Source organism: Symphalangus syndactylus, chromosome 15, assembly GCF_028878055.3.
Source record: "Symphalangus syndactylus isolate Jambi chromosome 15, NHGRI_mSymSyn1-v2.1_pri, whole genome shotgun sequence".
Classification (NCBI taxonomy): domain Eukaryota; kingdom Metazoa; phylum Chordata; class Mammalia; order Primates; family Hylobatidae; genus Symphalangus; species Symphalangus syndactylus.
This window is the reverse complement of record NC_072437.2, coordinates 88,660,654-88,676,105: the sequence shown is the minus strand read 5'-3', so window position 1 is coordinate 88,676,105 and position 15,452 is coordinate 88,660,654. Positions and strand designations below refer to the sequence as shown.

The 15,452-nt window shown below is 42.3% G+C and overlaps 1 protein-coding gene and 1 long non-coding RNA gene across 6 annotated transcripts in view; one reads left to right on the top strand and one right to left on the bottom strand.

Moving 5' to 3' along the window:
• The window catches only part of RNASEH2B (ribonuclease H2 subunit B), a 60,774-nt gene extending 47,373 nt beyond the window's left edge, over nucleotides 1-13,401 (bottom strand). For 3 of the 5 annotated variants that reach the window (XM_063619201.1, XM_055244130.2, XM_063619200.1), the window contains exon 1: nucleotides 12,173-13,401. In XM_063619201.1, the coding sequence (XP_063475271.1) occupies nucleotides 12,173-12,236 (64 nt within the window). In that variant the 5' untranslated portion in view covers nucleotides 12,237-13,401. Of the gene's footprint in view, nucleotides 1-828; nucleotides 959-9,188; nucleotides 9,311-12,172 lie in introns of those variants that run through there. The other 2 variants (XM_063619198.1, XM_055244131.2) reach the window with 2 other exon arrangements.
• The window catches only part of LOC134732662 (uncharacterized), a 27,780-nt gene continuing 24,739 nt past the window's right edge, over nucleotides 12,412-15,452 (top strand). The window contains exon 1 of the long non-coding RNA XR_010116059.1: nucleotides 12,412-12,523. This is a non-coding gene — a long non-coding RNA (uncharacterized lncRNA). The remainder of the gene's footprint in view (nucleotides 12,524-15,452) is intronic.

The following is a 15,452-nucleotide window of genomic DNA, read 5'->3' as shown; positions in this document are numbered from 1 at the left end:
TGATTGTTTTTGACAAATACCCTGAAGATAGGGCTCTGTGGGAACAGAGCAAGCTCTGAGCTCCAAGGTAGGTCAAATAACAACTATGCCCTGCAAATGAGACTTTTCCAAGGAGCTGTGAGAAAAGTCAAATAGGGACAACGCTCTGGGAATGGGACTTCTTGAGGATCTTCCATCCAGGCCTATCCTAGCCAATGGTTGAAGGCTGTTGGTTTTTACAAGTACCGTGTTTGCAAGACTGCTGGTTTTCAAGGCTACTGCAGAGCTGAGGAGAGGAAATGGGAGTAGTTCAAGTTACAATTCCACAAACCCTGCTGTTCCTAATAAGATTCAGAAGATTTTCTTGAATAAACACTTCTCAAACTATTGGAAGCCTTTGGCTAATTTCAGGGGTTCTGAAAAAGTTGCTTTTTGCTATCTTTGCTAGTGTTTTCATTGCTTTTACGGGAGGGTGGATTTACCCTCACTGAACTTTGAAGACTTGGTATGAGAAAAAGAGCTCATTTACTATAATATTTCTGATAAATTCCTTAGTCTACACCTGGTATTAGGCACACAAAATTACTTGTAACTATAAATTAACTCAATCAAAGTTAAAGAGTTTCCATTTACTCTGAGAAAATCCTGGGTCATTTCATGGACCAGCTTCTCACCCAACAGGTTTGGAGGCTCCACCCTTTTTCTAATTTCTGCTGTCTTTTACTTGCATCTAGCACAGGTGAAGAATAGCTAAATTAATTAGAGAAGAAAACCCTGCTTTTAGAGTAACGGGAAAGAATTAGAAAAGAGAGAGAGAGTGTGAGGAAGGGTCATGATCTATAAACCTACTTTTAACTTATGTCTATTTCTTCAATGATGTTAGCATAGAAAGAACATTGGACCTAGAGTCAGATGGGTCCATACTCCAATCTCAGCTCCTCTCCTCACTCAGCAGTGTGACTCTGTGCAAGATATTCAACCTCTCTGTGGTTCGTTGTTTCATCTATAAAATGGGTATAATAATAATTATTTTACATGTTTGTTGGATTGAAATGAAATGTATGTGAAAGTGCCTAGAACACATAATAAATCATCAATTAACAATCAGTATCCCTTCCCTCAACTACGTGGAAAAAGTTGAGAACATGTAGGGAATAATAAGATCAAAATATAAAAGTCACGAAATCTAAGCACAGAGTTACATAACGGCTTAACAATTAGTCTTCCAAGAAAATATTAAATTAGAACCAGTGTATCTTGTTTAAAAGCCAGAACACAATGCATTTTATATGTAAAAATCAAGGTAATGTAAAGTACCCAGTAGTGTTTCTGGCACATGAGATATACTCAATAAACATAATTCACTTGTCTAGAAAATTGACTTATGTGAGACATCTTCTTCCAAAACTATGCTTCCAACTCTATGTTTAAAAGAGTAGCTATACACTTTGTCTTTTTTACTCTTTTCTCTCATCTAAGAGATAACATAAGTCATGCTGGCTAAAAATGTATTTTCACAAAAAAAGAAAAACTCAGACAACTGAGAAGCAGCTATCAGTCTTGCTGGCCATTTTAGGTTTAATAATATGTTAAACTTCCCAATTATCTCAAGCTCTGCCCCTCTGGTTCCTTAAAACTAACTGATTCCAGAGTAGTTATCTCATGGTCTCTATATTCTCTGTAAAGATTCAATTGTATGTCCCACTGGTCACCATTAACTCTGGCAGCAAATCTTCCATCTGCTGGGCTTCCACAGGCTGGGCATGGTGGCTCACACTTGTAATCCCAGTACTGTGAAATCAGGCTGAGGCGGGCAGATCACTTGAGGCCAGGAGTTAGAGAGTAGCCTGGCCAACATGGTGAAACCCTGTCTCTACTAAAAATACAAAAACTAGCCGGGTGCGGTGGCACATGCCTGTAATCCCAGCTACTTGGGAGGCTGAGGCATGAGAATCGCTTGATAAGAATTGCTTGAACCCAGGAGGCAGAAGTTACAGTGAGCCGAGATCACGCCACTGCACTCCAGCCTGGGCGACAGAGCGAGACTCTGTCAAAACAAAACAAAACAAAACAAAACAAAACACCCTCAACAAACAAGGAATCTCTGATTGCTACTTTCCTGACATCTCTACTTTAAAGAAAACACACCAGTGACAAAAAGACAATTGTGTCTAATGAATGTAAAATCAAAAATAACAGCTAATATGTATTGGCCATTTACCGTCTACCAGGCACTGTTTAAGTCCTCCATATTGGTCACATAATAGGTGCTATGTTAATTTCCACTTTTTTGGATGAAAAACCTGCCTGAAGGTCAGAGTGCAAGTCAACTATAGAGCCAGGATTTAAACTCAGTCAACTATTATCCAGAGCCAACGTTTTAAACTATAATACTGTAAAGAAACTCTTAATCTGAAGTCCCATACCTCAACTTAAAAAGGACAAACTGCAGCTTAGAAACACAATGATCCTGACATGACTATTCTCCTATGATATAAACATTTAAAACTTTCCCTCTCTTGTCCTGTCCTCCTCATCCTCAAAAACCAGCAGTCATCTAACCAGCTGCAATCCAGCTACTGCAATCCAGCCAGTAGACCACACAGCCACGGGGCAGAAGGAAGAGAAAGGAGGGAGAGCTGTGTATATTCTATACATAGCTGCATATATTTCTCCCCACCACCCCCAGATATCTGTGACATTATAATGCTGAAAAATTAGGTTACACAGCACGTATTAATGCATAGACTTAACCATTCCGTATTTTTCAAAGTTAGCCATAAAGTATTGTACAAGCCAAAATGGTACATGATTTTTCATCTACAGACTATATAGTACAGGTTGTTGTACAGTTGATATGAAGTTATTTATCAGCAGGTTTTTCAAACTTGGCAGCTCTTTCTTATCCCTCTCTTGGTTAAGACAAGTTTTTTCACTGCATTTAAAGTTCAAAGACACAAGACAAGTGATTTTTGCCAATTGTTCTTATGACTTGGAAGCAATGGACATTTGTTCCTGAGCCTCTCTGATTTTTGGCACATAGGAGATAAACTCTGAGAAACATACACCCACTGTTACATGGAGGAGAAAGTACAGACATCAAAGTACCATTTACTTTATTTTTAGATATCATATCAAAGCTATTCAGGTTTCTTAAGAAGATCCAATAGAAAAAAGAAAAAGAGAGATGAGATTATCACTCTCATGTTTATGCAATACGATGTCCTAAATAGGTTCCAGTTCATTTTCTTTAGACTTCAGCCATCAGAATATATTCAGACCCTCCCCCTCCCCCCGCCCTGGCACCCTCCTGCCTGTTTGCCAGATACTTCCTTGGAAACACTTTGGTAGGACACAAATACAATGCATGCAAGACAAATCAGCATAATTTTCAAGTAACTTGCAGCTTCCAGGAACACTAATTTCAGTAATAACTATATGCCTTCCCTTCCCAAAACATTAGCACTGCTGTCAAAGAGATCTGGGTCATTTTCCTGGCTTTGAAGCTCTTTGTTTCTTCAAAGATTACAAGAGGCAAACCATGAAAGCAAGAGAGACATGCACCAGGAAAATTATGTGATTACTGAAGTAATAGGTTCCTCTAAGTGTAACTTTCTTTTCAAGCTTTGGAGAAAAAAATAAAAATTAGAGGCCGGGTGTGGTGGCTCACGCCTGTAATCCCAGCACTTTGGGAGGCCGAGGCGGGCAGATCACGAGGTCAGGAGATCGAGACCATCCTGGTTAACACAGTGAAACCCCATCTCTACTAAAAATACAAAAAGCTAGCTGGGCGTGGTGGCGGGTGCCTGTAGTCCCAGCTACTCAGGAGGCTGAGGCAGGAGAATGGTGTGAACCTGGGAGGCGGAGCTTGCAGTGAGCCGAGATCACGCCACTGCACTCCAGCCTGGGTGACAGAGCGAGACTCCGTCTCTAAATAAATAAATAAATAAATATAAAAATGAGAAACTAGCCTTCAGCAGGACCACAGAAGACAAAATCTCCATTCTTTAGGGTTGTCCCTATCAACAACCATGTTTCTAGGAACAGCCTGCGCAATGGAGAAGAAGCTAGTAAAAAAATTCAGGTTCACAGCCAACTCAGAGCCACAAAGACCAGCAAACATACTGAGATGGAGCATGGATGGAGCATGAACTATGTGGGAAGCAGGAAAAATTCTGGAGTGCTAGAAAAGACAGACCTGATTGGGGTGACTGAGAGCAACCAGGTTTGGTTCCAGGGAAGGACGTATGTCTGGTCCCCAGTCATCAAACTGAGAGCAGTTTGAGACCAGCCTTTCCTGGTCCTCTGGCCTCTCCCACAGTGGTGAGGTATCATTATTCGGTCAGCAGAGTGGCCTCTGGCACATGCAGGAGTCCTGGAAAAGGACTTGAGAGAGCTGACAGTCTCTGCCACTGGATTTCTATTGTATATTGACAGATTATTTGACTTCTCTGAGTCTTGGTTTCCTGATGTGCAAAATGGTGATAATAAAGCTTGCCTTAATTGCTTCCCAAGGTCATCAAGAGGGTCAAATACAATTATATGAAAGTGTTTTGCAAAGTTATAACAGCTAGAAGTTGCAGGCCTAGAAGCTGGGCTTCCTAAAAATTATACAAACTTTGACTAAATGAAGGCAAGTATAAGTTACAACTAGAACCCAATTCTCCATACAACTAAACCTCTGCTATACCTATATACAAGCCAGTCAAACAGACTACCAGCAACTGAGAAACCCCTAATGTTGGCTGTAGGCAAGACAGCTCACGAGTGGCTGAGGTTTCTGGCCAGAGCTCAGAGTCCCACTGGTGAAATGACGTGGTAGCTAGTTCCTCTGCTGTCTATCCTGTACCCTTTCCTTCTTCCAGAAAAGCACTCTTTAGCCTCAAGTGCCCACTTTGTCCTCCTCCTCTCCCACCTTGTGCTTACAGCCTGCCCCTCCCTGGCTACAATAGGTGGTGGAGGGTGGGACTGTATGTGACCACAGCAGGACCAGTCAGAAGGCTGTTTTGAAAGGTTTCAAACTGGAACTAAGAGGAGAGACCCCACCCAGCAGACACCGGGGGATCTGCAGCTTGGGAATCACGTGAAACCAGTTTTCCACTAAATGGATGAAGTCAGTTTGAGAAGAGGAAGTTAACGCTCAGAGAGGCAGAAACCCTGGACTCTTGCTGCTGCAACACCCTAGGGCCAGATGTCCTATGCTCTCCACCACGCCACCACCCCTGCTCCTTCCTGGGAAGATGTGAACCTGCTAAGGAACTCCCAAAGAAGTTCATGTCTAGTTTTGTAACACACAACCCAGGTGCACTGACCCCACATTAAAAAATGGCAATTTCCATACTAAGGCAGACTCACAGGCTATTCAAACCAGTATTCGGTTTCAGGAAAGCAAAGCAAGGGATGTTTGCAGGAGGCTATGGTTGTCCTCAAAAATGTAACCTGCTTTGAATGACTTTTGAAACATCCTAGTTTGCCATTGGGTCCAATATAGCTCTGTAAATGTATCTTTATATATATATATATATCTTACTGGAGAAGAAGCTAGTAAAAAAGTTCAGGTTCACAGCCAACTCAGAGCCACAAAGACCAGCAAACATACTGAGATGGAGCATGGATGGAGCATGAACTACTTGGGAAGCAGGAAAAATTCTGGAGTGCTAGAAAAGACAGACCTGATTGGGGTGACTGAGAGCAACCAGGTTTGGTTCCAGGGAAGGATGTATGTCTGGTCCCCAGTCATCTTTTTGTATTTGTATTTGTATTTTGCATGTATTTGTATTTTCAATCTTTATCCACTTTCAAAGATAACCCATTCCAAATATGTACTGTCTACTGTCTGAAGCAATAAGTAATACACCTCTTCAATGTTCAAAGCCTAAAATACAAATTATCTTTGTCAATTTGGTTCATATCACTGTGTGAGTTTCTGTCCTTATCAAAATTAAGAGGAAAAAAACAGCCCCTACCTCTATTAAATCAACTGAATTTTCTCCAATTTTATGTAGAACAGCACCATATAAACTTTTATGTAACTCCAATCTCCCTGAGTGTTTTAGTGTTACATTAAATAAGTAGTAAGAGTAAACAATGAAATAAAGGCAAAAATAGAAAAATAAGAAAAAAAATTTAAGAACATTGGAATTCATTTTGTAATGTAAACATGAAAAAACTGGAAAGAAATATCTCCAAAATTTTTATTTTGGGTGAGGATGATGGACAAATTATTTTATTCTTTATTTTTTTTTCTTGTATTATTACAATTTCTATACTGGGTAAGTATTATTATTCTAATTACTTAAAGTTATCAAAAAAAAAAAAGAAAACACTGAGAAAAACGTCTAAATGTAGAGTTAACTGGTCAAAAGGTTAAAAGGGCAACGACAATAACAAAAAGCCTTTAAAAACAATCAGGCAAAGGTAGCCGATCACGCAGGAGAGCCTTACCAAATGTTGAGACCTAGGCCCTCGGAGGAGTCAGCCAGCCTCCAGCTTAGTTGTTTCGGGGACAGATAATGAAACAGGGACCAGAACATGCAGCCCCAAATCCCTTACATCCCCTTGCCACGGGGTGGCCCATTCTGCTTTAGCAAACAGTCATCCTTAGACAAGGAAGTCATAAAGGTAGCTCTGAACAAAGGCCTGGAAATCCTACGTGACATGCTCTACTGTTTGGAGGTTGTGATCTGAAGCTGAAGGCTGAGGTGCCCACACTGAGAAGCGAAATGGCCACTCAGGGAAAACACACTTGGACTCTCTCTAGCTCCTGTCATGTATTAGGTGTTCGATACATATTTATATAAAAATGGCACTTAAATGAATAATCATGATGAAATATGTAGGTGGTCAAAGAGGTATCACAAACCTGGGAAGTAACAAGAGGAGAGACCCATGGGAAGGCTTCCTGGTAGAGGTGATACTTGAGCTGGATTTAAAGGATAAGTAGGAATTTGCCAGGTAGATAAAGTGAAGAGCAGGCAGGATTCCAGGCAGACACAAAGTCAACATGGAGAAGCTGAGCTGGAGCAAATGGCTTAGCTTTGTGGAAAATAAAGTTGAACGGAACCTTAAGGAAAGCGTAGAATTTGGATAGAAGTAGAAGGGGAGGAAAAAGCAGAATAAGCAAAGATATTGCAGGAAGAAATGGAATGTGAGACTTTTATTCATTCAGTAAATATTTATTGAAATATCTACTCTGTCCCAGGCCCAGGGCTAAAAGCTTGAGGTGTAAGAAAGCTTATGAGTAACTCAAACCACAGATAACAACCCCATGAGACTGGTACTGTTCTCCCCACTGTGGAGATGACAAAAGTGAGGCTGTATAGTGAGGAGGTAAACCACCCAAGGACACAGGGCTAATAAATAGCATAAATCCAGCTTTTAAGTGTGTGTTACTATAGCCAGATTTTGGAGCACACTGACTGAGTTGTTTGTTTTTTAACATCACAGTTTAAGCTCAAAGGATGTGGGAGAATCCATGCAGTCCCTATTCTGTTATTCAAATAAAAAATCATCAACACTGCTTGCTTTCCTTTTATGAATTTTTTTCTGACCTGGAGGATAAATATGTGGGAGTCATGAGTTCTTACTTATAAATGTCCCAAGTATTTTGGAACAGTTACTAAAGGGACAAGATCAGACTCTGGAAACAGCCTGATTACACCAACTGGCAACTGAAGTCCATCCACTTCAGAACGTGCTCAGATAGATAGCAAGGGGAGCGGATCCAGTGGCCATCTGAGAAAGGTCAGTCGGGTCCCACCAAAACACACTTTGCAAAAACAAAGCCAGACTGAGATTCGTGTGGAAAATGTTAAACATGCTGGAAAACTCTGAGACTCCTACATTGCTGACTGCCTGCAGTAGACTATTCGGTAAGTGACACATCTTCCAAAAAGCTGAGCTTAATTATTCCAAGGTTGTCTAAAATCAGCACTTGAATTGGCCAGGTTCTCTATCATTTGCCAAGTGAAGTTCATCTCTTCTGAAAATAAGGAAGCTTTCGGCCCTCACGTATATTTCTCAACACAAATATATACATACATACATACCGTTTTGACAAAGAATAAAAATCCTGCTTAACTTTTTCTTCTGAGATTAACCATGAGCCATTAGGTAAAGAAGGGAAAAGAGTGTTTTTTAGTGTCACTGAAAAGTCAATTAAATCTATAGTAGTTCTTCCTTTGCCATACACTTTAAACCTTTACTTTTTTTCCTCCCCCAAAACAAGAGGCATTTCTTTGGACTTATAAAAAGCTACAATTATGCCAGTTGGCGGACCAAAAAAAAAAAAATGCTTCAAGACTATAATCAGAAATAACATTAATATAAATTTTCTCTATCATTAAATAAGAAAATTAGTTTTTCCTTTTAAATTTAGTTTATTTTTTAAATCCTTTAATTAGAACTTAGTTCTAATGCATGAATTTATACAATCCTTCCACATCTATTTTTGCATTCCAAATGGAGAGACAGCTCTGGTATAATCATTTGTGATTATCATGATGCCTCACATAAAAAGCTGTTATTGTATTTGAAATGTCTAAGGTAGACAGGGATTCTTATCTCCCAAAAAGCAACCCATCCTCTACCTCCATGAAACTGCTTTCTGCGGAGAAATAAATAATAAGTGCAATCTTTCCTAAAATACTTAACATGTATATTCATGAAATAAAGGGGGATAACTTTATTGCAAAACTTGTCTCTAACTGAAAATTCGAGTTGAGGTCCAGTTTCACCTCAGGACTGTTTAATCAGGGGGCTGATTAAGGAATATTTTAATCAGCCTAAGTGAACCCAAATGAGTTTTGTTTTAATAGGCCTGAAATGATTTTTCTTCTTTTTTTTTTTTTGATACACAATGTTAGGGTTTCCCAATTAACATTTCCTTGGAGATGAACCCAATTAACTGTTCAGCCCCCAAAAGCAATAAATGCAGTCTTCTAAATGCAATGAATCAGGTGACCTCTCACACCTGGGTACATCCCAATTTAGTAGCACTAACAAGAAAAATGGACTTAAGAAAAATATTAAAAATATGATTCAAACATTTACTTTTAGGATAGAAAAAGAGGGATGGAAACTTATACTACTTTCCAAAAAGTAAAGATGTTAATGGCCTCTTATAGATATTAAAACTGCAAACAGGCTAGTATTCCCAGGCCATTTTACAGAAACATTTAAGACCATCCCAAACTAAAAGAAATGCTTGCCTTGCTGAAATGGGAAACGGTTCTGTCTTCACCAGCCTATGAAAACCAACGTCCCAAGTCTGAATATCTCAGAAGTATCTCTTCCAAGTTCCAGATTTGTTTATCTGAGACAGCCAGCTTCTCCAAACAAATTGAAAACTAGAGGCAAAGATACCTAAATCAAACATTTAAATATATCCTTCAAGATATAACACAGTGCTGTGGCAGGCAACTCGATGAACAGCATGAATTAAATCTTGGAAAAAAGTATCGTTGCAAGGTTAGACATCTTTACCCTTGTCTCATGCATAAATCCCTTTAAAGTTCTGTTGGCCTGTGGGTTCATGTGCTCACTTTTCAGTACACAGAGTAAGTTCTTCAGATTCCAAGTTTTCTAAAACCGAATACAGGCCGCCTCCACCAAATACTTTTGAAAAATGTTTAATAATGTTTGTTTTCTTTATTAAGAGCCCAGCTTTACTGGAGTATGGTGCTCCCTCAGCCGAGGGCGTATCGTTTCCAACTCCCGAATGTGTAACTAAGCAGGCTGATTTCTCATCTTCTGGAAAAGACGACAACTACATCTGGGAAGACGAGCCTCACACTCTGCACTTACATGCACTTCCTTGACCATATAAATTCTGGCCCACCACAAAGAGGGCCAAACATGAGGCTTGTCATTCCTATATCCCAATCTAGTTCCCAAAGTCTTTACTGCGGTGGTTCCTGGGGTGGGGGCAGAGGTTTCCGGAGCAGCAGCATCAGCATCTCTTGGGAACTTGTTACCAATGCACATTCTCTGGCCCCAGCCCAGGACCTACTGAACCAGAACCTCTGGGGCTGAGGCCCAACTCCCCAGGTAAATGATGCCCTCAAGTTTGAGAACTACTGTTGCACTGCAGTCGCTATCAAACCTTGTTGTACCCTCAGAGCCTGCAGGTGGCAGTAAAGGCCAGAAGGAAGAATTGCAGGAGCTGGTAGCTCAAGTTTTTAACTGTTAAAGAGTTCCTGCCCGCCTGACCACACAGCTCTTTCTAGCAGTTCCAACAGCTGCTCAGCCTCCCCGAATGCCTTAAAAGGTCACAGTAGATCTCAGCTCTGAACAGAAACTCTTCTCACAACCCAGCAGTAGATATATTAAAACCTACAATTTTCAGGGATACAATCAATATTTAATTCTTTTGAGGGTTTTGTGTTTAATACAAGGACACAAACACACTTTTAAAATGACGATGTCAATACTGATTAAACAGAACAACAAAATAAGAAGCTCAAATTATCATCAGCTATTGTGTATATCTGAAATAACAATAATGCACTTGATTCTGAAAGAATGATTAGAGTTCCTACCCTGAAAATCTAATTGTCTTGATGTGACGAAGTGAGAAGAAAGGATGATTTTTCTAATGAAAAGCATGTATATGGGTAGCCCTTTGCGAGATTCTGTCAAAACCCTGAATTTTGCATTAGCTGTTTTACCACCCAAACGTTTTTACTGAGGATGTGCAGCAATGGGAACTCTCATACACTGCTTGTGGGAATATAAATCAGTATAACCACTTTGGAAAACCATTTAACATTGTCAACTACAGCTCTACACACAAGTACTAGAACCAGCCATTCCACTCCAGGGTATACACCCTAGAGATATGAGTGCCCATGTCTATCAAAAGCCGCCTAAAGGAATGCTCTGAGAAGTGTAACTTGTAATAGTTGCAACTGGAAACAACCCAAATGTCCATCCACAGTACAGGAGATAAATAGTATGGATACTCATACAATTAAACAGAAGCAGCAATGAAAAAACTAACCAACCAACCAAACAACTGCTACAACATGAATGAATTTCACAAACCATGGATGAATCTTTCAGAGTGAAAGAAGCCAGACACAAAGGGGTACACTCTTAACCAAACAGGCAAAACTAATCTCTGGTGACAGAGGTCAGCACAGAGGTTCCTGAGGCTATCTAGGAACAGGCATGAGGCGTTATTGGAAACAGTCTACATCTCGAACTGAGGGATGGTTTCTAGGGTGGTGTATACGTATGAAAAGTTCAGTGAATTGCATACTTAAAATTCGTACATTTTATGTATGTTATTTTTTAGAGGCAAAAAATATTATTGACAGCCTGTCATGTAAACATTTTCAATAACCATCATAAAACTCTAAATTCCTGGGAAAGAATATTGTTATCAGAGTATATTTACAGCAACAAACACTCTGCATTTGCTGAGCTAAACTCAAAATTTAATACACGGAGATGTTCCTTTTTTCCAATGTTATACATATATAAAAAGACCAAAACTTTCTGGCTTGCACTCCCTAGGCCAAATTCCTTTAACTGTGTCATTTAATCGGTCCTTCCTTGTGTGGCACTGGCTGTCCATTTTCCCAAGCCCTCGCATGTCCTGGATGGCCGATCATCATCCACACGGGGGCTGAAAGGCCCGGCTCCAGCACTCCTGTGGTCACTATCCTGCTGAATCGCTTTGAACCACCATTGGCCTAACCGCGACTCCCATCCCGCTTCCCTCCTGCCTCGCCACCGCAGGCCTGTCCCTTTGCGTTCTTGTTAAAACCGCGCACCGTCTAAGGCCGCTTCGAGCCTACTGGATCCCTGGTTCCAACCCAGCAGGATCACAGAAGCAGGGCCAGCTGCCAGGTGGGAGACACCAAGGGCAGAAACCTCCGGGGCCCACAGCGCACCGGTGACCCCGAACCCGCGTGGCTCCCCTCAGGCTGAGTCTGTTCCACCCGCCCACCCAAGCCACCAGGGATCAGGGCCCGGGAAACACGCTCGGTCCTTTTCGGCGCTTCCGGGTTTGAAAACCGCGGCTTGCTATGACGTGTGACCAAGATGCGGGGCCAGCTGTCCCAGAGAGAATCCCATCCCGCGCCAGGCCGGGTAGTGGGAGCCACCAGGGTCGGGGGCGGCGCGCCCGGGGTCGCGGGCCGCTCCGCCAGTTTTTGGGCCGCCCCGCCGCCCGGGCGCGCGTGTTTACCTGGAACCAGGAACACGTGCTGCCGGGCGCCAACCCCGTCCCCGCAGTCCACGCCGGTGGCCATGCCGCCCGCCTCTTCCGGGGCGCCGCAGGCCCAGCGCCGCGGGCCTCAGTCTCCCAGCCCCGCCGAAAATGGCGGGAGAAGGGTCTGTTCCGGGTGGCGCGGCGCGCTGAGGGACCGGCAGCGCCCGGGAGGAGCACTGGGGGCAGAGTTTCGTTTCGTTTCCGAGACCAGCCTGCTGCTCGTGTTACGTTTTTAAATTTAGCGCCAGGCGAGGGGCTCTGAATGCCGGCGCGTGGCCGCAGGCAACGGGAAGGGGCCGCGGCCTCTCCCTCGCAGCTCCGCTTGTGGTAGGTGCTTACAGCGCGCCGCAGGGCGCCGAGTGACGCGGCGCGGGGCGGGGTCGCCGGGGCCCCGCGCTCTGTCGCTGCACCCAGCGGCCCTTCGTGGTCTAGCTAGCGAGCTAGGACTGGGTCTGCGGGGTGTGGGCCCGGACAACGGGTGACGCCCGCCACACCCCCGGGGCCGAGGGACTCACCTGGAGCTTGTCGGTGTTAAGGACTATAGCAGTCACATCGGAATCCGAATGCAACTCTTAGCCATGGTCCTCAATTCTTTGTGAATATATATTGGTCATCAGTTGCATTCTATGTTGCTACTGATGTGAGAATATGTGTGCATTGTGAGTTATAAGGGATGTCCTCAATTTGGACTCCGTCCTCATCACTAAAAGAGGTGCACAGTTTTTGGCTCAGAATATGAATTTGTTGTTTTGGAGAAAGCTGTAATGAGTTAAAAATTTAGACATTTATTTAAAAAGTGATGTTTAAAAAGAGCCATGAAATTTGGGGATTTAAACTTTTAAAAATAACATTTTAATTGAAAAGTGCTGTTTGGTACATGGTTTTTAAGAAGAAAGTACATATTCCTTTCATACTTTAGAGAAAAGCATGGGCCAGGCGCAGTGGCTCAGGCCTGTAATCCCAGCACTTTGGGAGGCCGAGGGGGGCGGATCGCCTGAGGTCAGGAGCTGGAGACCAGCCTGACCAACAAGGTGAAACTCCGTCTCTACTGAAAATACAAAAATTAGCTGGGTGTGGTGGTGCACATCTGTAATCCCACCTACTACGGAGGCCGAGGCACAAGAATCACTTGAACCCAGGAGATGGAGGTTGCAGTGAACCGAGATCCCACCACTGCACTCTGGCCTGGGCTACAGAGCTAGACTCTGTCAAAAAAAAAAAAAAAAAAAAATCCACAAAAACCTAATTTTTTTTTTAAAAGAAAAGCATGATGTCTCTCTTTTATCCCAGATCCCAGGGGTAACTGTTAACATTTCTTCTCTATTCTTGCAGAATTTTTCCTTGCAAAAAACAAGTTAATGTCTTATTTTTGCACAATTGAAAGAATAATATACATAACTCATGCACTTTGCTTTTCAGGTTTAATCTTGAAGATAGGTAAATTTAGCAGCACTAAATTTATCTCGGCCCTCTGAAAAGGTTTTTAACTTAAAACCTGTTTCCCATGGGGTGAGACAAATACAGCTGCAGTTGATTGCAGGACACAGCTGGTGGAGAAGAGGCCTTTCTGGCTGAGGAAAGGCGCCCCTTGGCAGTTTTGGGGCAAGGAGCAGCAGATTGGTACTGCTCTGATCTTCCTTCTCCCCCAAAACGACTGTGGAAGATGCTGTGGTGTATAGCGCAAATCCCCAGGCACACCATCGTCTTACTAACAGCTACAGAAGCACCCATTATTTCCGTAGGATGGGATCCAAAACCCCCAATGAAGGCCTAAAACCACAGATAGTACCAAACGCTATATATACTGTTTTTTCCTTTGCATGTATATCTGTGATAAAGTTTAATTTGTAAATTAGGCCCAGTAGGAGATTAACAACAATAATAATAAAATAGAACAATTCTCACAGTGTGCTAGCATCACTACTCTTGCAGCTACTAAGTGACTCATAAGGAGGGGACCTTCTGCAGTGTGGATCCGCTGGACCAAGGGAGAATTTAGGTCCTTTGCAGGATGAAGCTGGATGGTGCAAGATTTCTTCACACCACTCAGAACACTGCACAATTTAAAACTTACGAATTGTTTCTGGGATTTTCCGTGTAATATTTTTGGACCAAGGTCTACTGGGGGTAACTGACACCTTGTAAAGCGAAACTTCAAATAGGGGGAGCTGCTGTACATGAGAAATGTTACCCATGATTCCCTTGCTCAGACATACCTGTTTCATTTTTCTCTGATCCTTTCCAGCCCTTGGCTGTATTAATGTATATTTTTGTGGTTGTTGTCACAATTTAGACTATTTTGTCTGCTTTTCTCACTTAACATTGTCATAAGCATGTGCCCCTTCATATCGAGAGCTATCATTGTTAATGGAGGCATGATGTTTAACATTGCTGGTGTACCGGGGTTAGTTATCCATTCCCTAGTGTGCAGTATTTAGGTTATTTCAAACTGTTATTATAAATAATGCTACAATGTGTATTGTATATGGGCTATGTATACAGCATTTCGACACAGTGATTGATGTACATATGCAAAGAGATGCTTTGTATCTAAAGAAAAAAATTTAGACGCAGGAAATTATTTTTCGCAGAATACCATGTAGGTAAATTTAAAAGGCACAAAGAACAACACGATGTATTTTACAAGGATACATGTGTATTTAAGGCCATGTCAAGCAGATAAAGAAATGGATGTCTTTACATACATGTGGCCAACAAACATATGAAAAAAAGTTCAACATCACTGATCATTAGAAAAATGCAAATCAAAACCACAATGATGTACCATCTCATGGCAGTCAAAATGGTGGTTATTAAAAAGTCAAGAAATAACAGATGACGCCAGGCACAGTGGCTCACGCCTGTAATCCCAGCACTTTGGGAGGCCGAGGTGGGCGGATCACCCGAGCTCAGGAGTTCGAGACCAGCCTGACCAACATGGAGAAACCCCGTCTCTTCTAAAGATACAAAAAAAATTAGCCAGGCGTGGTGGTGCATGCCTGTAATCCCAACTACTCGGGAGGCTGACGCAGGAGAATTGCTTGAACCTGGGAGGCGGAGGTTGCCGTGAGCTGAGATTGCACCATTGCACTCCAGCCTGGGCAACAAGAGCAAAACTCCGCCTCAAAAAAAAAAAAAAGAAAAGAAAGGAAACAACAGATACTGGCAAGGCTGGGGAGAAATAGGAACTCTTTTACACTGTTGGTGGGAATGTAAATTAATTCAACCATTGTGGAAGACAGTGTGGTGATTCCTC